At 39.2% G+C, this 26,897-nt stretch overlaps 1 protein-coding gene across 2 annotated transcripts in view; it reads left to right on the top strand.

The window, feature by feature from the left end:
- PRKG1 (protein kinase cGMP-dependent 1) overlaps nt 1–26,897 on the top strand; it is a 925,158-nt gene that overhangs the window by 634,109 nt on the left and 264,152 nt on the right. For both annotated transcript variants that reach the window (XM_054034323.1, XM_054034322.1), the window contains exon 5: nt 21,415–21,478. In XM_054034323.1, the coding sequence (XP_053890298.1) occupies nt 21,415–21,478 (64 nt within the window). The remainder of the gene's footprint in view (nt 1–21,414; nt 21,479–26,897) is intronic.

The following is a 26,897-nucleotide window of genomic DNA, read 5'->3' as shown; positions in this document are numbered from 1 at the left end:
GCAGGGGCTGAGCAGACAATTAACAGTTCTGAGCTCAGGCCCTTTGGGCAGGGGCTGAGCAGACAATTAACAGTTCTGAGCTCAGGCCCTTTGTGCAGGGGCTGAGCAGACAATTAACAGTTCTGAGCTCAGGCCCTTTGTGCAGGGGCTGAGCAGACAATTAACAGTTCTGAGCTCAGGCCCTTTGTGCAGGGGCTGAGCAGACAATTAACAGTTCTGAGCTCAGGCCCTTTGTGCAGGGGCTGAGCAGACAATTAACAGTTCTGAGCTCAGGCCCTTTGTGCAGGGGCTGGGTCAGTTTGGGTTAGCCCAGGCCCTAGGTCAGGGCAGGGCAGCCAACGGATAGTCTGTCAGGGGCCCAGGCCCCTTGGACAAGGAGGAGGAGAGACTGCCACCCGGCGCAGGGTGGCAGGGGGGAACACAGGCCCGCCCACTCCACTGTGTTCCAGCCCGGGGCCCTATCCGCAGCAGTCCGTCTGCCGCGCAGTCAGTGGGGATCCTGACCGCAACACACTGACATGGGTTCGGGGTCTGCTATCCCCGGGCCACTTCCCATCTCCTCCTCCATGGGTACCTGCTCCTCCTGAGTTCCGTCTGCTGGGTCACAGATCATGGGCTCCTCCGGGCCCCGAGCACCAGGTAGGTCTGTCACTCCCTCTGGCCCTCGGCGGGGGGAAGCTCAGACTGCTCCTCAGGATACCGGGCTCTCGGCAGGCTCGGCCAGTCCTCCTCAGGGTACCGGGCTCTCGGCAGGCTCGGCCAGTCCTCCTCAGGATACCGGGCTCTCGGCCGGCTCGGCCAGTCCTCCTCAGGATACCGGGCTCTCGGCCGGCTCGGCCAGTCCTCCTCAGGATACCGGGCTCTCGGCAGGCTCGGCCAGTCCTCCTCAGGATACCGGGCTCTCGGCAGGCTCAGGTCCGCGGGAGCTCGGGCATCAGCGTCTGTCCTCTCCCGCTGCCGGCCAGCTACTGAGCGCTGGGGCCTGGCCTTTATACTTCCTGTCCCGCCCCTTGACTTCCGGGGGGCGGGGACAGGCCGCGGTGGCTCCGCCCACTCTGGCGGCTTTTCTGGCTCATCCCTTCCTGGGGCGCCTGGAAGCCAGGCCGCCCCGCTACAAGCACCCACGGAAAAACATTAGTGGGTACTCAGCACCCACTGGCAGTCCTGCGGATCAGCTCCTCCTACTCTCTCCAAGTGCCTCCTGCCTGCCACGATCAGCTTTTCAGTGGCATACAGGAGGTGTTGGTTGGGAGGAGGAGGAGCGGGGACAGGACGTGCTCTGGAAAGGGAACAGAACGGGGTTGGAAGATATGGGGCTGGGATGAGTGTTTGGGGGAAGGGGTGGAGTGGAGGCAGGGCCTGGGGAAGAGCGGGGATCAAGCATCCCCCGTCAAATCACAAAGTCGGTGCCTCTGTGTGTTGGTAAGTTTCTAAAGGCCACAAAGTCTGGGGACCTCAGTATGGTCTGATTAGGGAAATGTGAGGTCATTATCACATCATGCATTTGAAATGTCAGACTAACAAATTGGCTTTCTGCTGGTGTACCAACCATTTTTGAACCAGGAATTCAGGGTCAGTGGCCAGAAGGGTTAGAACTTAGAGACCCTACTCAGAATTTCACAGGGATCATCATGTAAAGTCAGCATTTCAGCCCAACATGATATTACACTCCACCAGCATACAGTGGTGGGATGGCTACACATGATCCAATCAGTAATTCCACTGTCAGTACCACCCTAGCCCTGAACCAGGACCAGTCAAAGTTTAGAGCTTTTGATGTGACACTGTTCCTAGTTATGATGACACCAGGTTAAATCAGCCAGCTGGGAATTCACACTCTTTTAATAGCTGTGGCTGGATACCATTGGTTAACCTTGATCATCCTAAGAACCAGCAGAAGGCCATCCCGAAGGCATGCTACAATTGGAGTCATGGGCTTTAGCAAAGGATGGTCAGGACATAGGCCAGGTTAAGAGTTTAAAATACACAGCTCCATGACTCCCAACCTTGACAGAGGGGTTTTCTAGCAGTCCCTTGCCCTCTATTATTTGCAAAACCTATGAACCATGGACAGGTCATTAGGTCCAGCTCTGCCTGCTTCTCAGTGGTTGTGTGCAGAAGAAGGATAATAGTTTATAGTTCTGTATTGACTACTGAGAGCTGAATCAAAAGACAGTGCCAGATCATCAACATCTTCCTCATATATAGGATGTGTTAGATGGTTTGAGTGGGAAGTCATGGTTCTCAGTTCTAGATTAGGGCAAGGCCTACCATCAGGGATTCATGAGCATTGAGAGTCAGTCCTCAGAGACTTTATTACACCCTTGGGGTCATATGAATCTATTCATTTTCCATTTTGGATTATGAACGTTCCTGGCTAGCTCACCAAATGTAACACACTTCAAAGTGCAGATTCTGCCATTTGTAAACACAGGATTCTTCACTATCTCATTAAGTACAAACATAAAGCACAGACCTATAACACAGAACAGAAAGCAGTCTGTGTAAAAACAGAGCTCCAAATGAAATGTCTGATACCATACCACAGAAACTTTGATAAATGCAAAGTAATGAACATTGGAAAACATAATCCCAACTATGTCTACAAAATGATGGGGTCTAAATTAGCTGTTATCACTCAAGAAAGAGATTGTGGTGTTACAGTGGATAATTCTCAGAAAATATCTGCTCAGTGTGCAGCAGCAGTCAAAAATAACTGACAAAATGTTATGAACCATTAGGAAAGGGATAGATAATCATCATAATGTCGCTATAAAAATCCATGGAATACCCACACCTTGAATACTACATGCAGTCTATTTACCCCATCTCAAAAATATATATATTAGAATTGGAAAAAGAACAGAGAAGGGCAACAAAAAAGGTTAGGGGAATGGAACACCTTCCATAGCAGGAGAGATGATATGGCAAAGGTATATAAAATCATGGTGTGGAGAAAGTTAATCGGGAAGTGTTATTTACCCTTTCACGTAAGAAAAGAACCAGGGGTCACCCAATGAAATTAATGCTGAGCAGGTTTGAAACAAACATAGGGAAGTATTTTATCACACAACACACAGTCAATCTGTGGAACTTGTTGCCAGAGGATGTTGTGAAGCCCAGAAATATAACTGCATTAAAAAAAGAATTTGATAAGTTCATGGAGGATAGGTCCATCAGTGGCTAATAGCCAAGATAATCAGGGACACAACCCCATGCTTTAGGTAAGTGGTGGGCAGCCAGCGGGCCGCACGTGACCCGACAGGGTAATCTGCTGGCGGGCCATCAGACAGTTTGTTTGGGTAATCCGCTGGTGAACCGCAGCCACTGGGAGCTGTGGGCAGCCATGCAAATGTAAACAAACTGTCTGGCAGCCCGCCAATGGATTACTCTGATGGGCCGCAGGTTGCCCATCACTGCTTTAGGTGCTTTAGGGACACCTAGACCTCTGAGTGTCAGAAGGTGGGACTGGATGACATGGGTGGATCACTCGATAAGTTACCCTATTTTGTCCACTCCCTCTGAAGCATCTGGTCTGGCCACCGTTGGAAGACAGGATACTGGGATTGATGGACCATTGGTTTGACCCAGTATGGCCATTCTTATATTCTTAACCTCAGCCAGCAAGGCAGGATGTCCAAAAATTACCTCCTCTGGGGAACACTAGCATGGAGGGGATGGAGGGTAGTCAAAAAGTTCAATCACTGCGCACTCCCTTTTGCGTCACTGTGCATGCCTTTTGTGTATGCCTTACATACTGAGTACAATACTGTATTTGGAAAATCAGTTTCTTTATATTACTAATAACTAGAAATCACATAAATTACTAAAAACTAAGGAGGATAGTAAAAAAACTTCAGAAGGACTTAATGAAGCTGAGAGATCAGGTAGCATGTGATACAAGGTATTAGATTAGAAAAATACAAGGTAATGCAATTTAGGGAAATAATTTGAACTCCTTATATTCGCTGCTGATGATGAGCTCCTAGCCAGCAGAATTCTCTCCGTAAAAAGATCAAGAAGTTCTCATAGCTTCATGAATGTGCCTACACAATGTGTATCAGCAGTTCAAAAAGCAATTAGGGTGCTTGGTTGCATTTAAGAAGGTATAGAAAATTATATGTTATCTTTTTTTTGTATTAAAAACAATGCTACATCACAGCCTTATCTGGAGTGCTGTTGAATTATGGTTGTATCAAGAAAAATCTAGGTGAGATTAAAATACCCAGTGAAAGGAAATGAAAATGGCTAAAGGTTAAGTGGTTTTGCATATTACAAGTGACTGCAAAGAATGAAATTATTTTGCCTAGTAAAGAGACTGCTAAGAACTTATTGGCTGAGGTATAGAACAAATCAATAAGATACTCCCTTTTTTAATATAAAAACTGAGATACTCAAAATTTATATAGTACATTTAAAATTAACAAATGGAAACACATACTTTTTGTAACACTGGCACAGGAATGGAGTGACAGAATAGGTTACTGAGATAAATAATTTAGCAGGGTATTTGAAAGGTCTGAGTATTTGCCAACATAATTTTTAGGATCATAACATTTGCAGTTCTGTAAATAATAGAGTAAATAAACCCCTTGAAAAATCAGAGTCCTTTCTCAGAACATAAGATGAGTGCACACAGAGGTTTGGAAGGAACAGACATACCCTCCACCACCTACAGCCTAGCTGTTGTCACCCACTCAGTATGTGCAAGAATGAAAGACCGTAAGAGCAATAACTGCAGTCTTTTTGCTCCCTGTGTGTAAGAACTGCTACTGTCTAGTAGTGCTAGCATTCCAAAAGGAATTAGGAAAAGAGAAGGCTCCTGAGGCATATAACCTCACCTGGGCTTTCCCTGCATGTCTGGCAATTTCAGGAGACATTTTGATTCCCTGAGGCAATATATCCCCTGGAAATCTGCCCATACGAGAAGCCAGTGGCTTAAAGGCACAGGTGAGCTCAATTTATTTAGAACTATCATTAGGAAATGTGTTAAGTCTATGGCCGTTTTCAGATATTGTTACCATAATAATGAGAATTTGTTATGAAACAAGTTAATATTTTGCATTACATGCCATCTATCATGACATTAACATTAGTCGCTTCTATATATTACTGTTTAATATATATATAGCAATATAAATGTACACACTCCTTTACAGTAAGTAGAATGTGTCAAACAACTAATAGAATCCTTGCCCCAAAAAGCTTACACTATAAACAGGTACAAGCAGATGCAACACTTATCAGTATTCCATGGTACAAGCTGAGAGTAGCTCATAATCATAATATGTTCTTAAACTGCTGTCCAAAGAGGGATTTCAGAATTCACCCCAAGGTCCAGGAAGATGAAGAGTGGGATGAAACAAAAAAAGCATTACTTTATTGTGTAAATCGGAATAAGAAAAAAACCTTGTATCTTCCCAATTAGCTAATATGTTCTTTGGGGCAGGGACTGTGGGATTTTGGTTTGTTTGTTTAATTCTGAAAAGGGTCTTAGCACATTTTCCCATGCCGTGTATATAAATTGTAGTAATAGTCATATCTGACAGAATGGCTGTCTGGGTTTTAGGCACCATAACACTTTTCTTGCTATGGTACATGTATATAGTATATAATATGACTCTTCCCCCCTTCCCCCCAAATTATATACCAGTATATAAAAGAGCCTGGTGTATAGCCCTGGAGGGATATTTAGAAATTAGAACACTAAGCACCCATGCAAAGCCAGAAATTCAGTGTTGAAAGTCAATGTAATTACTTACTTTGTAAATCAGTGCCCCTGTAACGTATGCTTCATTGAAGCACTTGGAGGCTAATTTCAGAATCAGGTTTGCATTCTGCTTACATCCTATCTGCAACAGGAGGTTTTTTTTTTTTTTTAAACTGCTACCTACTATGTTTATTGTCTCCCTATGTAAATATCAGCCTTCTTGATTCATACTGAAGAAATACCTATTAAAAATTCCAGAACTCTCAAATTAGGTTGTACCACTCATTGGAAACAAAAACAAACAAAAAAAGGGGAAAAGCTTTACAGGTTCAGCCAAGGAAAAGCAATATAAATGGACATCAAAGAGTCTTCTCTTAGTCTGCTCAGCCAGAAAGAAATTGATTGAAATAGTAGTTGCATATGCTGAGAGGTATTTATGAAATACACTTGTGTTTTGTAATCTGTAGACTAATAATCCATTAACTCTAAATAGAATTGCTTGATTTAAAAGCTTCTCTAATAATTGTCATAGACAGTTATATCTAGTTCTCAATTGCTTGGTTTTGATGTGTTAATATCAGAACTGTGTAATAAAAACAATGTAAGATCTGTGTTGTTGACGTCAGTGAGGTAATGGGAAAAAATAACATGCACTGGGTAGAATTTAGAATTATACATCTTTTCCTTTCAAGGGAGGGATGGCAGACTTGGTCTAGGCAAAATCGATGCAATGCACCCAAGTGAGATCTGATGTTCTTCGTGTCCTTTAAATAAATTATCCATGTTGAAAGCAATGAATAAGTAAATATTTGGAAAAGTGATTGATGCTAGATGAATGGAGAGTTTCATTTCATAATTTAAATTGCATTTCAGGCATTCCTACATATATTTTTCCAGTTAACAATTTCTTTGCTTTTTATTTATTTATAATGTTTTGTAGCTGTATTTAAATTGTGTTTTCAAAGAAATTGAATTTACAAACTTTATTTTGAATACCCTAAGCTTATCCAATTATTTCTTTAATAGAAACTATGACATCTTTTTCTTTGTTGTTGTTGCTTTAAACTCCTTATACTGGAAATATAATGTAACACAATGGAGGCATACTGTCCACTGATAATGTTAGACACCTGAGGAGTAAGGATTATGCTGGCAGGATAAAAAAATATTGTAATTACAGGCAGTAGAGAAGCAAATTGTTCTTCTACTTTCTTTAACTCAGTGGAAGGGATGAAATGTATTCTACAGGAATATAAACCATATGGCAGGGGTTCTCAAACTGGAGGTCGTGACTCCTCAGGGGATCGCGAGGTTATTACCTGGGGGGTCGTGAGCTGTCAGCCTCCACCCCAAACTTCACTTCATCTCCAGCATTTATAATGGTGTTAAATATAAAATATAACGGGGGGGGGGGTCACACTCAGAGGCTTGTTGTGTGAAAGGGGTCACCTCTGCAAAAGTTTGAGAACCATTGCAATATGGGATCAGGCCAATTATATAGAAAAGAAAAAAAGGGAGAAGAGAGTTGGAGAGACTTCCTACTGTTTCCCCTAAACTAGGGTTATCCACTGAAATAGGTGTAAAGCTGCTACTTACGTGGAGGCAGCACGTCTCTGCACTGCCTCACAGTCCCAAGCCATCCATGGTTCTCTTAGCAGCAGGACTCTGGTGCATCTAAACTGCTCCTTTCCTGGCCAGTGTCCCACATTTCAGTGGACTTCCTGAGTGCCTCAGTCAGTGCTGATTTAATGAAATGAAGTGAAGTGACTTTGATGTGTTGACAGGACCATAATATACCCACAACTTTAAGGCATAGAAGAGATTAGGGTAGCACAGATACTGGCCAAGTTGACCTTGTACACAAAAGGACTGGGGGAGTGCAGCCAAAGCAGCAGTATTCACACTAGATCTGGTCAGGATGTTTTCAGCAAAACAGGTTTTTTGTCAGAAAATGCTGTTTTGATTAAACCGAAACTTTTTGCAGGAATGTGCCAGATTTGACAAAACTTTCATTGAATGGTTCTCAGGTCCATGCTGACCACCTGCCACTGAGTAGCCTGGTATTAGAGTTCTCAGCTGGAATAAGGGTGATCCAGTTCAAGTCCTTGGTCTGACTTACACAAAGCGGTGATTTGAACCTGGGTCTCCCACATCCCAGCTGAGTGTCCTAACTACCATAGCACTGGCTATTTTGGATTGTGGGGGCTGGTTTTTGTCTCTCTCATTTTTGATGAAAAACTTCAAAAGATCTCAGTTTTGTCCTGATGCAGAACCGGAAAAATTTTCAAAATCACAAATCATTTCCCACCTATCTCTAATTCCCTCCCATCCCTCAAGTGCCCCAAAACACTGCATTACTGAGGCTCCATGGCATTTGGGAGGTGGTGTCCATCCAGAGAGGTTGAGTATAGCTGAGGATCAACCTTCCTAAACAGCATCAGCTACAGAATTTCTATTCGATAGTTCAGTGTGATTTAATGTCTACAATTTCATCATTAACTCCTGAACTGTTTGTCAACACGTGGAAGAGTTCAGACATGGGTAGCATGCCAATGGCAGCACTGCTCCTTGATTATCTATTTTGAAACAATTCCTGGGGAATAACATAGAAAAGATGTAATTGGAGGGCCACACACTGTCGGCCCACCTTACAAACCTCTCTCTGCAGGCAGAATTAATTGGTTTCCCCAATAATTTTCCTCCTTCTGTAAGAGATAATGGTTTGTGTGAGAGCTCATAATTCTGTAAAGTGCTGTGAATCTTATAAAAGGTGCTATACACCATAAATTGACTTTAAAAATGGACCACATCCAGCAGTCTTTACTCAGTCTTCATCCAGGCAAAAATCTACTTACCTTCAAATGGAGTTTTGTCTGTGTAAAGATTAGGGTCTGTAGGATCTGTCTCAATAATAATACTAATAAAAGCAGCTATAAACAGTGAATTAAGAAGACAAACCATTTTAGTTTTAAAACATCACACAAGGTAAATGTCCTGAATTACAACCTAAAGGTCAGTAATGTCTTTTCCATTACTACCTCTAAAACCAGCAAATGAGCACACAGCAAAGACACTGACACTATTTTTCAAATAGTCAGGGACTTGCTGCCAGTATATTATTGCCTAGGGCAACTCTTGAAGTCAGCATTCCTTCTGTATCTCAAAGCAAGGATCAATTATTAAAGCACACTGTTTAAGATGTCCTTGTGGTGGTGCTAGTTAGAAATTTAAGAGGATGCATTTGATTTCTGCTGATAGGTTAGTGGCATAGTAATTATTTCTAGCAATGACGTTTTGGATATCTTGCAACACCTATTGAAATATTCATTGCTTTCACAAAGACCGTGTGTAAGCAGAAGGGCCTCTGAACACATCTGTTAGGCTTTCTAGAGATACAGAACAAACGTGTATATTAACATCTGCTCTTTTTTTGGATGAGTCTACAGAAATCTGGTTGCTTTATTGTAGTGCAATGGAAAGGAACAAGGAACGTCTTGGTTTTTTACACCTCTTTTCTTTGTAACTATATAAAACTAACTATTGTCTGGTGAGGAGTGTACTAAGTAGCTTCCTCTAAGGCCATTACCAGTGATGTTACATAGATCAAAGTGCTTGTATTTGTATGAGAGTTGTTATTGTCACCCTACCCACGGCATTTAATTAACATAAAATGTTCTGGTTTAGTGCGCAAGAAACTCAAGTTCATTCATGAAACTAGTTCTCTGGCAATTTAGCATGTAGTACAATTGGTAAACTGAGGGTAACCCATACAAGCTCTGTGTTGTTCCCTAATAAGAATAGTTACAACTGTGCAAGGCATATTACGAGTATCATTTTCTCATTCATTGTTACAACATGCTGTTCTGACCATTCTTGGAGTCATTTTGAAAATATAGAGACACATTTTTTCTCACATTTGCTTTACCAATAATATAGTCTGTCGATTTACCAGAACTTCCTGGAGAAATATATATTTTTTTTCAAATGAAGAGTCTGATCCTATGAAATGTTGAATCAAACTGCAGCTCCCTTTGGAACTCACTTTGGTTTCAACAGCTTTGCAGTACTTTTGAGTCTGAGTCCACAACTGTGAATTTGTAATATATATATACATTTTTCAAGACATTGCTCCTATATATATATATATATATAATTCTGGGAAAAATGCATGGAAAATATCCCTTCAGTGACATTGGAAAAGCAAAATATCAACAACAACACGGGGATAGTATTAGAGCAATGAAAATAGCATGACAAATAGCTTCTCTGTGCACTGTGGAAATAATATTGTCACTGTCTTCACAAAAAAGATGTTATTATGGCAATTTACTGTCAAGTGTAGTAGATATATCCATTAGACTGAGATTAGATGTTGACAATATCTTAAACCAATTTAAATTGAGCATCTAATTTTGGGAAACATAAATGGTCCACAAATACATATAACTTATCATTTCTTTAAACTTACATGCACTGTGCCTCCAAAATACTAACCACTCTTTAATGACTTTTTAAGTACAAAATTTAGAAATAATCCTAGAAAAATTCCTTTCCTTTATAGTTTTAGCATCTACTGACACTAAGGAGATAAATCAAAGCACATCATAACATTATCTAATCTATTGCTACAAAGAAGTGGTTTTGTTTTTTGTTTTGGTTCACTTCAGTGTCATAAGAAGGAATTCTGGTTAATCTAATACAATTTTGCATCCTCATTTCAACATTTTTTGTGCCAGGATTTTCAAAGGTGCCTAAGGGAGTTAGATGCCCAACATATTCGATCTCAGTGAGATTTCAGCACCAAATTCCTTTATGATCTTTTAAAACCATTTTACCCATGGGCCATATTTTACTTAGCCTTGATTATTTATGGAGCATTTAAAAGATAAACTCAATTTGATGCAATAGCAGCTAATTGTACTGGGCCACAGAAAAAAATGGTTTATGACTGACTTCTGAAATGTGGTGATCGTGGAAAAGAAAGGCATACGTACAATCAGACCCCTAGGTGTCTTAAATTGGGCATCCAAAAATTGATCAAAATTTTTGGATACTTTTGAAAACTACTGTCCTTTCACTAATGAGACTACTCCTGGGAATTTCTAACTGTTACTCAGAAATAGTCTTTCTCGATTATTAGACATGAAATGCATGAAAAACGGATTAATGGGTTTATATACCTGCCTATTATTCCCCCTTTGGACATGATAGCAGCTGTGGTTTTTTAAAAAAATTGCATTACCTGCCCTAGAATTTCAAAATGAGATGTAGAGAGAGGGCTGCCTTTCATAATGAGCCACTGTCAGGCGGAGACAGGGTTGAGAGAAAGACAGACTCAGGAAGAAAAACAAAATTAACTTCTGACAAAAGAGAATACCTGAGCGGCCTATTAAAAGTTAGAACTCTATTGACCAAATTAGGGTGATTAATCACAATAACTCGTGTTTTGAAAAGTAGAGTCTAGTATTACAATATCTGCCCTGTGATTATTACAACATCTGCCAATGACCATCGGATTGACATAAATGTGAATCGACTGACCTTTCCCCTAGCCTGCCTCATCCTCAATGCAGTCAAAATAATACTGTGTGTTTGAACCTCCGATAGAACTCTCTTCCACAATAATTAAATGCTTCAATGACTCTGTATAAACTCCTCATATCTGGTCCATAAAGACATGCATACGATTGAACCACATTGGTTCAACTGCTGTCAGGGTCCTCTTTGCCTGTGGAAAGGGGAACAATGCTTGTTCCATAGTCAATGCACACTGCTTTCATAATAAAATATGTGTGCTTTAAATTATCAATATTTGTTCAACACATTGTCTATTGGCCACTGTAATCCATCTGTCAATCTAGGTATTATCTTTTCACCGCAGGGTGTAGAAGAAGAGTTCTAAGAAGAAGAATGTAGGCTTTCACTCTCATTTCCTTTCATTAGTCTCCTACTAAAATAAAAATGAGTGCAGCAGTTCATCTAATTATTTCATCCTTCACACTTTTCTACATGTTACAGTCTTTAGTAGATACATAGGTAATTGTTTTTGGAGAGAAAAGTTAGTATGAACCACTTTCAGTAATGGAAGTAGTTTATTTACCAGAGTAATGTCTATGTTATGGTTGGCAGAGCTTAAAAGGCTTTGTAGCCTTTTCATTTTCATTCTCTTCAAGATGAATGAGTGTGAATGATTTTAGTGCCATTTTAGCTTTAGCACAGCAGGCAGGTCATCTGCGACAATCACAGAGCAAATAAATTCTCCTTTCCTAAAAGTGGTGGTATTGAGCAGATCCCCCAAACCAGATGCCACTGTAATTAATGTGTGAGCTTAGAAGCCCCACATTTCTTTGTCTTTTTTCTATGCTTCTTTATAAGCAAAGTAAAATATACTGTGAATTGCTGCAGGAAGACTAGCCTTGTCTTATCAGTCATAATTGTGATAGAGTATATATGGAGTCTTTGGAGAGCTGAGATCAAATCTTAATTCATCTTATTATGGGGTTGTTTTTGCCATTCCATGCCCATTTACTACCTCCTCTCTTCCACCCTTCCTAGAATATCTCTGACGTTGATAGAAAGGAGGAGTCATGTTGCATTATGTTCATGCTGTATTTCAGTATGACATTTGACAACACAGGGCTGCCATGAGTCAAATATCTCATGTGATACTCACATACTTGGCAGCCCTTTCACACATTCCCACAACTAGGCTGAGATATTGACCTATAAGCAGGGCAGTAGGGATGGCCTGTAATTGCTACTGCCAGCTACCAGGGGCTGCAGCTCCACCTACTAGGTTAGAGCAGGGAAGGAGCAGCCAGAATTGGAGGCCGCAGGAGCATCCAAAAGCAAGCATGAGTGGTGACAGAAGGTAAGGGGACTAGGCCTGGATCCAGATTCTCCTCCCAGACACTTCCACCCAGTCCTGGTCAAACCCCAGCTCCTCCTCCCTGGACATCCCCACCAGGCTCCCTCTAGCCATCCCCAGCTGGCTCCCCATCAGCTAGGTTCAGCCTCCAGACAACCCAACCCCCACCCAACCCAGACATTCTAGCATCCCCTAGACACCTCTCAGCATGCACTCAACTACCTAGAACTTCCAAACATCCTCCAGCACAGATGCACCCACCCAGCCTCCCATCCACCATAGCGACAATGATTTCCATATCCTACCCAAAACTGGGATGTACTGATCATAATCTGAAGTGTATAGTTATATGCAAATTTCTTACAAATATGTACATTGTCTCTTTAAATGTTTACATGGAATGTCCCACATGGAACAGCACAGATTTTGGCAGCTATGAAAATAAGGGCCTGATTCTATCAGCCTTTCTTGCATTGGGTTATACTTTACTCCGCAAACAGTCCCACTTATTTCTGTTGGATTGTGTTACACATACCAGACAATATGTGTAAAAATGACAGAATCTGGCCCGCAAGGTAAAAGTAGAAGCTAAGTCTCTACAAGACTATTTTCCATTGAAAAAGGTGCCAATATTCTACAGATAACTTCCTTGATTATTTTTCAAAAGTATTTTGTACAAGCAGATCAGGTAAGCAGGTAAAAAGTAAATAAAAAAAGAACAGAGGTAAAAATGGAGAAGGTAGTTTTAGGTCTGTGCAGACACCAGCTGGATTGCGTGTGGTGTGCTGCTTTGATACACTAGTTCCAGAAGGCAGAAGGAACACTAGATCGAGGATATCACAGTAAATGTATGTTTTCAGACTTCAGTGGGTAAGGTTCAGCTCAAGTTATTTCCTTCTCATTTTAAGGCCATGATTTATCATGAGGATGACTGTGCCAGCAATTTATTCCTTGACACTACTTGCAGACAACTGGACAGCTGCCAGTTGGATGGCATTTCTAGCTCGAGTTCTTTAGAATGTAGTTTTTTGCCAGTAACCTAAATCAAGTGTCAGATTCTACTCGGCAATATTTATCTTGAAGTCTTTGAGCTCAGAAAGGCAATGCCCTTTTGGCAATAGTGGGGAAAGCATTTTCAATGCTGTGAAGAAAGGATAAGCACCTTAAGATACTTTGATCCTCAATGCAGAGTGTTGATACAAAAATTAGTTTCAGGCAATGAGCACAGACTGCAATTTTATTTCCTTGTATTGATTTATTTTGAGATTTAAAATGCACCTAACTATGTGGCCTAGGTGAACCTATTGTAACAACAATTGCATTTATTACAATATAAACCAATGGGAAATTATGACGTCTTCCTTTCGTAATTAACCCTCTAGGACTGTCTGTAATACACACTAATGCTATACATACCCTCCTTTCAAAAGCTTAGGAAAAAAAGATTTGCAGGTTTTGCAGCATGCTCTTGAAAGTCAATAGACTTTTTCTTTCTTGAATTGAGAAGGGAAGTTAGTCAAGGGCATCTGACAAAGAATACCCTATTTCCAGCCTACACCAGTTTAAACCATGCAGTGACTGCTTGAGCTGATCTCAACTGCTTTGACACCACACACAGAGATAGGTTGTCTCTTGGAATCTAAACAATTTAAATGCTTTATAGGTCAAAAACAGCACTTTGAATTACACCCAGAATGAAGTGGAAGCCATTGCCAGCCTCTGAGCAAGGTGTAGTATGATTTCTGTAATAGGCACTACAAAGCAAGCAGCCTTCTATATTCTACACTTCAATGCAGAGCACATAACAGTAACCCAAAAGAAAAAAATAGGAATCTTAGGTATCTGATATCAGAACATCCAGAAGGAGTTTGATAGCCACATGAACCCAGGTTAGCGTGACCAGAGAGCAAATGTGAAAAATCGGGATTGGGGGGGGGGGGAAATAGGAGCCTATTTAAGAAAAAGACCCCAAAATTGGGACTGTCCCTATAAAATCAGGACATCTGGTCATCCTAACCCAGGTCACAAACAAGGGAGCCAAAACAGCCTTCTCTGTTTCTTCTTGTTTGTTCCTCAACCTACAAGCATGTCCTCAGCCTGTTTTGTTGCATCGCAGCACTAATCCAAGATTTCTTTGTACAGATGTGTTGAACGGGTGGGGACAAAGAAACCCTTTGAATGCCATATTAAAAAATCCTCAGAGCTGATGAATAGTAGCACGGTACTACTCCTGGGATCTTTCAAAAAGAAAAGATCAGCTAATGGAGAAGCCATCTACCCTGCAGGGTGTATTGGCAATCAAACAACACGTTGTGGTTAATGGTTCTGAAGACAGCAGATGGACCAAAATGTCTTCATGGACATTTGAACTTCATTCACCACTAGGAGGAAATTATCAGCCAACACAACCAATTCAGTTCTCTGTGCATACCCAGACTTAAAACCTAAAATCATTTGGTCAAGAAGACTAAAGGAATTTAAATACTGGTGTTCATCATAGCTTCAATAATGGCAACAATTGCTGTCTATTCTATTAATTCAGTCATCATTTTGACAAAGTTTAGCATAATCTGCACATTGGGAAAAGACCAAGGTTTATTGGCATTTTTTGTTAAAAGTCCATTTCCTTCCTTCAAATTCCTGTCTTGAATGATGAAAAAACTAACCAGGTAGAAATACATACAGAGGTGTAACATCTTGTCAGTGCCAACATTTCATATGCTGACATTTCTGAATAAAAAGCTGCAGCTCCTCCTGCTTAGATTCCCAGACTCAGTTGGCATTTTGTAAATGTAACTCTTAATCACACACCACCACTGCCTTGAAATGTTTAGCTTAAAGGCATCTATTAATTGGAATTGGTGTCAAGTTTTTCAGGAAGGTCATTTATGTTGCATGCTATGGTTTCCTACCATGGTTCAGAACTGAAGTACCCAAGCAGAATTTTATATTCAAGCATCAACAATCCACCAGGTCTGCTAGTGTCGGCTCTGCAACAATATCTATCCCCAGTTATTAATGCCTAAAATGGTCATGTGCATTGTAACCTGATGTCATGTAGAGCAGACACTAGGGGATGGATTTTCAAAAGTGCTGTGCTCTCACTTCTACAACTGATGCCAAAGAAAGCTGTGCGTGCTCAGCATCTGAGAATCTGGATCTGGGATTGAACAAAGTCTCTTATCCAAAAACCCTATACAAGATGTATAAAAGATTTTCTATAAATATCTTTGACTACAGGACTTGGCATATAAACAATGAGGAATAGGTAAAAACTATGCAAGTCAGCACAGTTTTAATTAAAAATCCAGGAAATTAAAATTGATGATCTTAACATAAAAACGGAATTAGTAGCTCTGATACAAACTTTGCTATGGATATGTTTGAATTGATAACCACTTCTTTTGCTGTCTTTATTAGTTTGCTGCATACTTTTTGAAATTGCCACTGAACTGGTTATGTACAACTTCACTCCTCCAGTTCTTAACCACTAGTCTGAAAATTAGTTACTATGCAGGGGTCCCATCTCCGTTCTCTGAACAATGATTTCCATTAGATTTTGGGGTATGCAAGTAATGAAGGATCAGCCTAATCAAGTATTAGCATTCATTAGGGACAGATAGAGTGAGTACCTCTAAGAGCATTCCAGCTTTGCCTTATGTAGCACCATATAGATGTTGATAAACTGTGATATAACCTAAGTCAACTGGAAAAAATAGTGTTCACGGTAAATAGTTCAGGGGAAAACATGAATGTACCTGAATGAGCATTGCCAATCTGCTATAATGATGAGACAGCCTGCTGGAGGAGTCCATGAGGTGGGAGGTGAGAGTCCATTTGCTTCTACGTGGATGGCCAAGAAGAACCTTGTGGTTCAGAAACCCATCTCTGGAGTCCAAGGAGAATCAGTAGCATTTGTTTCTAGATAGCTGATCCAGAAGATCCCTGGCCTTCAAAAGCTTCTTAGACACTGGAGGGAAGGGGGAAAGGAGAGGGATATCAAATTTCTCCTGCTCTGTGGGGAGAATATCTACAGAAAACAGGCAAGTGAAAGAGGTTGGGATTAGGTTCTGCAAGTGTGTTGAATTTCGTGACCTCAACTAGGTGTCATTCCCCTAGTTAGCATGAACTGATGCCTTTCCATTTAAGATCTTACTTTATGAGCTTGCATTCTAATCTTTTTTTTTCTGAAGATAACAGATCTTTCTTTATAAATTAACATTACATCCAGAATAATGTTTATTCTGTTTTACATATTTTCAGACTTTGCCTTCTCCAATTTTAAGCAATCAACAAAAATAAGTTTTTTTTTCTACTTGCAGCCTTCTAAAAACATATGTAAAAAGTTAGAAAATATTAATATTAATATTAAGCCTTGTATCAAACCCAGTTATTATCTTTCTACTATATATCTTTCTCTTCATGACCACTTTTTTCTTATCTCTTTGCTAATGCCATAGTCCTCGCCTATATTATTCTTTTAGAGTTTAGCTAAAATTTTCAAACATGGTTGACTAAATATGGGTTCAGGTGCCTAATTGAGGGTGCTCATACTTGAAAATATTGGTCTTTGTAAGTAAATCTGTAGTATACCGGTAAAAGAGGATCAAAAATGTTCCTGAAATCCAACTATATCTATTGTTTTTCCTTATCTATCAATTTGATAATATCAATGGAAGAGTTATTCATGATTTCTTATGTATCAAGTTTATTATCCAATACTGAGTTATACATTTATAATGTTGCACATTGCATAATCTTATTCACCTTCATAATCTTGTTCCTTATCAGTGTATCATCATCTCACATTGCCATCCTCATAAAATCAGGCTCACAGATCAATAATTGTTTTTTCTATCCTGTTTCATAAATATATTCTTTCTAAGTTTTTATAAGCTTGTCAATCATTGTGGTATCTGAGCATCTTCCACAATGTAAATACAAGCTAACTGTATTGCCACCCTACAGTCATTTAGAAGCGCCCTGGTCCTTTCTGAGCTATCATAAATCCTTTCTAAAGGCTTTCTGTTTACTAAGATATTAATTTTGTAATTCTGGGATATAATTAATTTGGGACTTGTGCTTTGTCAACATTTCTAATTGTCTAATTATCTGCTCCATTGCAATGAAAAAGCTTTAAACATTTTTGTCCTTCCTTCACCCTTTTCTGTTGTGAACTTAATTTGTTTAAGTACCCTAAGGCCTTGGCTACACTTGCGAGTTACAGCGCAATAAAGCAGCCCCGGGTGCCCTAGCTCGCTCCCCGTCCACACTGGCAAGGCACGTAGAGCGCTCTGACTCCACAGCTACGACGCTGCTGGTACTCCACCTCGGCGAGTGGAATAACGTTTGCTGCGCCCCCACTGGAGTGTCACAATGCCAGTGTGAATGAGGTGTTGCATTACTGTGCTGTGATCAGCCTCTGGAAACATCCCATAATCGCCTTAAGTCAAGTGACCACTCTTGTTGTTATTGTGAAATCGGCTGCAGGAATGTGGAAATGCCCTTTCAAAGCTCCATTTCAGAGAGGCCAGCTGCTTATCAGCTCCAAGAAAAAGCAAACATTTACTGTTTGCTTTGAGTGAGTGAGAGAGAGGCGAGGGGGAGGGAGATCTGAACTTACAAGATAGCATGCTGACACACTCTCAGCACCCCAAAAACCCACTCTTTCTTTCCCCCCATACACACAACACACTTCCTGTCACACTCCACCCCACCTCCCCATTTGAAAAGCACATTGTAGTCACTTGCATGCAGGGGTAGCTGCCCATAATGCACCACTTCTAATGCCACAAATGTGGCCACGCCAGTGTGCTTGAAGCTGTCAGTGTGGACAGACTGCAGCGCTTTCCTTATCCTTACTGCGCTCTCCGAAGGCGAGTTTAACTCACAGCGCTCTACATCTACAAGTGTAGCCATGCCCTAAGCTTTTGACAATAGGACTATTTAGTTTATTCAGATTGTTTGTCTGATACAACATACACAAAGCCATTTTTCTTACTTGCTTAAGGAACAGGCTTCATAAAGGTCTTTTCTCTACAACTTAGACTGTAATGGATCTATTACCTTCACTGTAGCATAGTTCTGTGTCCTAAAAGGGAAATTACTTTCATTAAAAATGTGGCATGCTAAATTCTGCCCTAATTCTGATTTAGGTGGAGTTTTACAGTGCAAAATTTTGGACAGCTATCTTTTGTAGGAAATATTACACTATCAGTTCATTCTTTCTGATTCTTCTTGTGAGAATGGTAAAGCTGGAATAATGAATGTGTGTAATACATGGAGATCAAGGCAACACATAATTTCTGTCCCATCTCTTTACTTTGGTCCACAGTATAGTAGCAGCAGCGTACCTCCATTAGAAACAGTGTTTTGCAGAAAAAATACTGTGAATGTCAGAAGCTTGGACTTACATCTTGGCAAATTTAAGAGTTTTTAAAATGTATTTATTACTGGAACAGTAATAACTTAATTACTCTGACCACTTTTGCATCATTATTTTTATAGATTGGATGGGATTCATATATTTAGATTTTCGCTAAAGCCTTTGGAAATTGCTCTCAGTTTCTAAGTGATCCAAAGCCCATTGAATTCAATGGAACAATTCTCATTGATTTCAGTGGGCTTTGGAACAAGTACCAGTTGTACGTGTTATTTATCTCATGATTTAATCTGTGGCCAGTTTTGCCTCAATTAGTAATTAATAATACACAGTTAATTTATACTTATTACTAATATTTAATAAATAATGACTGCTTCTGTCTACTTTAAGAACTTACTATAAACCATGTCATAGAACAAATTAATTTTAAGCTCATAAAGGGACAAATTCTGGTAAACACGTGCTCAAAAATGTTCATTGGGAGTTTCACATGAGAAGGAGATTTGGCCCCAATATATATGATACTGTCACTATTTGGTATGGAGCATATTATAAACTACCATAAATAGTGTTAATCTTCTGTTAATTTGGAGATGTATCCTAGGAGTATTTAGCAGCCACAACTCCCATAAACAGTCATGGGAATTACGGATGCTTCACTCCCTTGCAGGACTGAGGACTCACAGGAGCCCAATTCTGTGAGGTGCTGAGTACCTTTAACTACTTTGATGTGCAACAAGAACTGCCTCTTTCACCCCTACCCTAGCATTAGGTTGCTAATGTGGGCTACAATCTGTGGCTATGGTACTCAAAACAAGTATAATTGGGAACTGGGACTTTGGGATCTTTGGTCCCTTCCTGGGCCGTCTCTGGGTTACCCCTTGACTTTCCACAATGGACTATATGGGGCTGCCAAGAAATAATCTGTGCCTCATGTCGGTGGACGGACACCCATGTGTGGTTGTCCTACCAGCAAACCCCCAGCACAGTCCTTGTGGAGGGTTTCTGTGATGCAGAGGGTCTTCTGTTGGCTCTCTACACTATAAAAGAATTCTATTTCTGTGATCTAAAAAAAGCCTGAACCCACATCTACAAAGGCAAAAATGACTAATTCATTTAGGGTACAATTTACCCTGTATAGAGGGCCCACCCAAAGCCTATACTCTGCTCATCTCCCACCTACATTCTGTTCTGACAGCTAAAGTAGAATGTAAATGATTGGCCTTGGGCAAGCCCTTTTCACAGGATGAATTTTATCCATAATTTACTACATCTACTAGCCCTCTCTAGTACAAATATTGTTAAAATGAAGAGAACATAGAAGACTAATATGTCAATTAGTATGATTATAAAAATATTTTAAATTGGCATTTAATTCAAAGAATAATGTATTTATCAGTGAAGCTTTACAATGGTGTTAACGTTTCAATCTAAAATAGCATTGGAAAATTCTGTTAATCAAAGTTAATGAAGAGCAGGGTGGGGGAGGGTTTAAATTGTATCACTTTAAAAACATCATATGAAATTTATTTCAAGTGGTTTAAAAGATAATTTAAAACATAATCCCAATGTGGACACGTCTCTGTGCTCACTCTGAAATGAATATGATTCACATGAAGGAAAAATAGTGTGATGGGAGCAGAGACAGGTCACAACCAGGGACCCAGGGATTACAAATGGTAGTGGGAATGAGCCACCTTTTTAATGTTTTTGTTTACTCCTGCTCAGCAATCAGAGCCAAGATTTACATAAATAAGACCTTAACATTAGTCTCCTATATCCTGATTTTGGCTCCTAAATAAATGGGCTAATTTTCAAAAGTTTGGAGCATGTAGTAGCTCTCATTGACATGAATTGGGAGCTGCTGGGTGATCAGCAATTTTGAAAATCAACCTAATTATTTAGGAACCAAAATTCAGATTTAGGAGCCTACATTTAATTCTTGTGTTTGAAAAGTTTGGCCCAGGTGTTGTGGCTCGCTCAAGTGTGCATAGGAACTGCACTTAGAAGAAAGTGAGAGCAGGGGCAGTCAAGGAGACAAGCCACTCGGAAGAGTTTGCAGCATAGTTTCATTTAGCTGATTCCCAATATGAATTTTTCAGAAGATATTCACATTTCACCTTATACAGGAAAGGCCTAGCTTCAAAATGTTTATTCCATGTAGCTTACTGTCCTGTAACCATTGAATGCCTAAATTACACCAAGGAGACAAAGAGAAATAAGAATTCACTGTGTATGCTGCTTTTATGATGATCAATCCTGAAGAGTTATGCTTATCAAGCTAAAATTGACATTCTGTTCTTGATGTTAGGAACTACAGGACAAGATTGAGTCCATATTGATTATAAATAATAGAGTAGTTTGGCACTTGTGCAACCTTGTTGATTAACTGACTTTATGAAATAAACTAACTTTATTAATTAAATAATAGTTCTTTTCCATTTTATATTACAGTGTTCCAACATTCCACAGTCTTCCTGAAGAGATACTCAGTAAGCTTGCTGATGTCCTAGAAGAGGTAAGTGATTTTAATTCTTGGGGATAGTATGAGGTCCATGGGCTGTAGGTCCTCTTGTAAGAAAATCTTCTAGGCTCTCTTCAGAACTCACAGCTTCACAGTTTTGTTCCAGATCATGGTTATCTGTTCCATTATTTAGACATAGTGAACTTGATTAAACCTTGAAGGTGCAGATAGTGAAACTTGCATCTTTCTGCATTCACTGGAGGACAATATCAGCCTTGGAGGAGGGTGGTAACAGTACATCTGTTACTCTCCTGTTGAAATTACAGCAGGGTAGGCAGACGTGTCCAGATATAACAAATGCCCTGCTGGAAGGGTCTGCCCAGGAGCTATACCGAATTAATGTTTTTCCTAGATGAAATCCTGACTCTGCTGAAACCTATAGGATTTTTGCTACTAACTTCAGTGAAGCCAGGATTTTATCACTACCCCCTTCACATCTTTCTGGTCTGTGCTGCCTGACTCTGGCCCTCTCCAGTGGAGTGGGGATTGTGGCCAGCCTGCTCCACTGCTCCCATTCTCTGGCAGACTTTCCACCACCAGGGGCCAGTAGACTAAGTCAGGCTCAGCATACAGATTTGACTCATTTAGTTTGCGAGGGAGATCACTTAGCATTTAGGAAACTGATCTGGGAAGTTTCTTTGCTAATTTAGGGCCTTAGCCTGCAAGTTGTTGAATGTTTTCAACTCCCAAAGCAGTTAGTACATTCTAGGAATCAGGCCATTTCAATACTCTCTTGGCTTATGAATTTGTTTGCACTTTCCTTCTGCTTTGTACATGTGCCACACAAAATATATTTTGAGTTAGTCTTTGTATAAAATCTAGCAATAAGTTTGATATATTTAGTGACATGCTTTTAATGAGTCTCCTCAACAGGACTTGCAAAGCATTTTTGGGTTCCTGTTTGCTCTCACAAAATTAATTTAAAATAATAGCATTGCATATCGCACAGTTTGTATTTGCCTACTTAACTGCCCATTTTGCACATCAGAATGCACTTCTGAATATTACAGGCACAATTAATGAGGCTCATTACAAATTTAACCCGTATGCTTTAAATGTGTTTGGTTTTGTTGGTGAAGTTGTGAAACTTATAGCCATGTAGCAAAAGAATGAAGGCATAATACTTAAATATTTATGAAAAAGCTAATTTTGTTAACTTCTTTTTAGTTCTGCAACCTCCATTAATATGTTGTTGCTTTTCCTTTGATTTCTTTTATTTAATATGTGAGAAAATTCTGCAACCTCTGTTTTTATTAGAAATCTAAGCAAAGCATAGATTTGTCAAGCAGCACAATAAAGTACTCATGGGACCTTTTTATTTCCTGTGCTGCTGCCAGAGAAATGTTTGTAGTATTTTGAAAAATAACCACAATAATTCAGAACGTTATAAATAAACCTGTGCCAAATTAAATCTGTGTATATCAAAAAACATGCTTAATTGGAAATAGTTTAATTTATTTGTATCATTTTAACAATATTAAACTCTATACTTCAATTTTAAATGGAAATGATTCTAGCTACACATTAGCTGTCAGAAAAAACAACATGATGAACAAATGAGACACAAAAATATAAAAGTAAGTATCCCTGGGAATGTCTATCTAGGATTACTTCTGTTAATCTTGCGTATATGAGTAAAACTAGCAAGATTTGGATCTTTAGTTTTATGTTGATCTCTTGTGCTATAAGAAAATAGCTATCAAGAAAAAGAGTGAAGTATAGAAATAAGCTGAATCCTAATTGGAAAATATAAAAGAAACACAAGTTGCATAACATTAATGGAAATGATGTTAGTGCTTTGGTAGGAAAATATATCTTTTTCTTTTTAAAGTGGTTTGCCCCGTGTAACCAATACCTGCATGGAGCCAATTATTTAAGGCTAGACTGTACATTCCTCTATCAAGGTAACTGGAAGTTAATCACATCTAGTCTGTACTAGATGATCCATTAGAGAAGTTTCCAACAGACATTTTTACGTTTCCTAAGTGGTGAAAAAACATTTTTGCTTTTCACTGTGTTATTCTTTGTTTTCATGTAACAAATTCTTCATAAACCATAGAATCACCTGTAGTACTTACTTCAAGGCTATATACTTAATGTTTTACAAAATCAAACCTATGTAAATGAATTAACAAAGTAATTGTATTTTTATCTTAGCTTTTACTCTAACAAGAATTGAATGAAAGTGACTGACTTGGCACCGAGTGAGCCAGGGAATAATCTCACTCTTAATGTCACAATTTAATACACTGTTTCTTAAGAAAATCTGTGAATAATGAAGCACAGGTGCACTACATTTTTCTAACAGCTTCTAAAAGAGCCGTTAGCTAAAACCCAGAAACTAAAGAGCTGCATTTTTTATCCATTATCCAAAGCAATTGTGGAAATGTTAGGAAGACAGTGAGAAAATGACCGTGTATGATAACATGACCACACCTTTAAAGTTGATAGAAAAATTAAAATGACTTATTTAGCAGAGATAAATTTAATGTGAATTAACAAAACATGAGTGCAATTCTCCTCTGTCTTCTAGTGGTTTCACACTAATGTAACATCACTGCAGTCGCTCATGATTTATACCAGAGTGAAAGCAGAACCAGGCCCATTGACTTGAATGTGAGCAGATTTGAGCCCCAATAATTTTGTTGTAGTTTTGTCATCTAATTTATTCATATTAACTAGGTAAATTTTATCTTTACCTGCACAGATTGAATTTGACTACAAATGCTGGGCATAATCCTTATATCTGAAATCAATTCTGCTCTGTTACTAAGCCAATATCGTTTAGAGCAGCCTCAAAGCTTCAAACTGCACCAACTGGTAGTGGCCCCCAAGGGCCATTATAACAACTGGGGATCACCAGAGAACACTGCATTCTAAACACACCATTGGCATCTCCCTAAAGAGGCACAGAACTAGAATTTTAGCTTGCTGGTTCACACCAACTTTCCGCCCTTTTCTGATGCTAGAGTGATGAAAAGAGGCTAGAACAGAGCAAAGGAATTGCTCTGTTTTGTTGTTGTTGTTGTTTTTTCTTGTTAAAATGATTATATTCATATATTTTTTTGAAAATGTGTGAGACTGAAGTTTTTATTACCATTTTTCAAAGTGTTTGGTCACAGCTGATTTTTTTTTTTAATTTATTTCAAAACCTGAGAACCTTTATGTTTTCAGGGCTTGATTTATGTTGTTTTAAACTAAGTCATAGTTGTCTGTGTTGAACCAGATCTTTTGGGTCTCTGACTTTATTGGGTTATTTTTCCTTGGGCTTGCCAAACATGCTAACTCTGTCAATGAGTAATATGTTTCTGTGGCTTATGAGAGTCTTGCACCTATTTTTTCTTTTGTGAATCGTGGCTGTGCATATCATCTTCTAGTTGGTGGTTATTTATCTGTAATAATAAAATATATAGATACTTTATATCTGAAAAATGCTGTACATATTATCAAAAAGGCATATGGCTGACTTTTTAACATGACCAGTACATGCCAAATGGGATGCATACGTGTATTCTGAGTCTGAAATGTGTTGGGATTTTCCATTTGGCTTATCCAGAACATCTCATCCAGTTCTGGGAGAACATTTCATCTAGTTCTCTGGGAGCCCAAAAAACTCAGTTCAATTCCAGCTCATCACTCAGGTTACTTTATTAGACATGTAACAAATCCATGCTCATGCTGGCCAGGACCAGATGTAAGGGGTTTAGTTTCATGGTGATACCACAATCCCAATTATGTTACACACCACACAGTTTATATACATTTTTCCTAACTACTAACATCTGAATTTCTTGAATCTAATTGGTTTGGACATTGTATGGATCATGTAGGAACCAGTTGTTTATGTCCTTCCCTTATCTGCATTTCAAGTTTATCAATTATCCCACTTATCTCAACTAGATCTGGAGATACTGTCTCCAGGACAGTCTGTCACACCCTTGTTTACAGATTCACTCAAATCATATGGCCTGTCCACCTTTGTTTACAGTTTAACCTTTCACTCAAATTTTACTTATGTCCAGCAAGATCTATGCCTACAAAATGGCACCCAATGGCTTTAGAACTCTACCAGAATGGCTATGCAAACAATACACCACAATATAAACTCTGCTTCCACAGGCATGCCAGCCCACGACTTCTTCCTACCCATCTACTCTCCAAATTGAACAAGATTTTAGCAGTAGGAATAGACCTGACTAGGCAGATTAAAGAGATGTTAAAAAAAAAAAAAAAAAAAAAAGTGGTGACAGGATTTGTCCTGAGCCTGGACAGGAGGGGGAAGGAGAATAGGTAAATATGGTTGTCTGCCTACATGTGTACAGTGGCTATATAGTCTTGTGTTTGCCTACTACCAATGTAAAATCTACTTTCCAAATAAACTCTGTTTTACCAAAGGTAACTATAAATATTCAATACCTATAAATATTCATTGACCGTAACAATTATGTACAAAAAGAGGGAAATTCAGTGAAAAATGAAATGGTTCACAATTGTTCTATAGATAAGATAAACATTTAAAAGTCCTTCAATATATAAAACTAAAACACCGCATGCAAATATACTGGAACTCCCTCCTCCCGCCCCCGCCCTTTTGTTGAGGGATTTATGTTTTTAGAGGAAGTCTTTGTTTTAATAGTTTCTATTTCCCTTAGCATATTACAAATTGGCATCACTTAGTTTTTCCTCATCATGCAGTTAGTACCTCACTTAAATTAATGTATGAAGAAGACAGATGATTTTTCCTATTTAGGAAACTTTAAAAGAAAATGTATTAAACTGTTCCCTTTTAATAATATGCATAACCAGTTCTTGTCTTCTAGCAATTCTTTACCATGTATGCGATTTGGAAACAGAAAAGGAATCTGTGATGAGCTCTAAATCAGCTCTGTTGAAAATGTTAGAAAGTACTTTGAAGAGTCATAATATGCATAGCAATTTACTGCAATTGATGTGCTTTGCAAACAAATAATGACTCTGTGATGAACTGCAAATGAGTTGCCTACTATCAACATTTTGAATTCTATTCACAAAATATTTATGGTATTAAAACATCCCTCATATTATGGTAAACTGGGGAAATGTTTTTTAAAACTGATTGGTACATCAGAATCTCACTTTCTTCCTGTAAAACTATCTTCCAGAAGTTATCTCTGGTCTCTTGGGTTGTGGAGCAAGCCAACTTCATACCACCACTCAGTATCTTATCTCTGTTTTCCGTCTTTCCACCCTCTCTCTCCCACAATCATCCATATACCTCATGCTGGAGACTACCCAAGTTAACTGAAGTCATAGTATCATAAAGGTCTGTATAACCTCTTAGTAGAGGCCCATTTCCTGGAGGGCTTCAATCTTGAAGACAGTGAAAACTTTAGCTTCATATACCCATTTGTTTTGGTGGAAAGAGCAGGGGAAA

Source organism: Malaclemys terrapin, chromosome 7 (assembly GCF_027887155.1).
Source record: "Malaclemys terrapin pileata isolate rMalTer1 chromosome 7, rMalTer1.hap1, whole genome shotgun sequence".
NCBI lineage: Eukaryota > Metazoa > Chordata > Testudines > Emydidae > Malaclemys > Malaclemys terrapin.
Note: the sequence above shows the minus strand (reverse complement) of the source record. Positions and strands in the feature narration are given on the sequence as shown.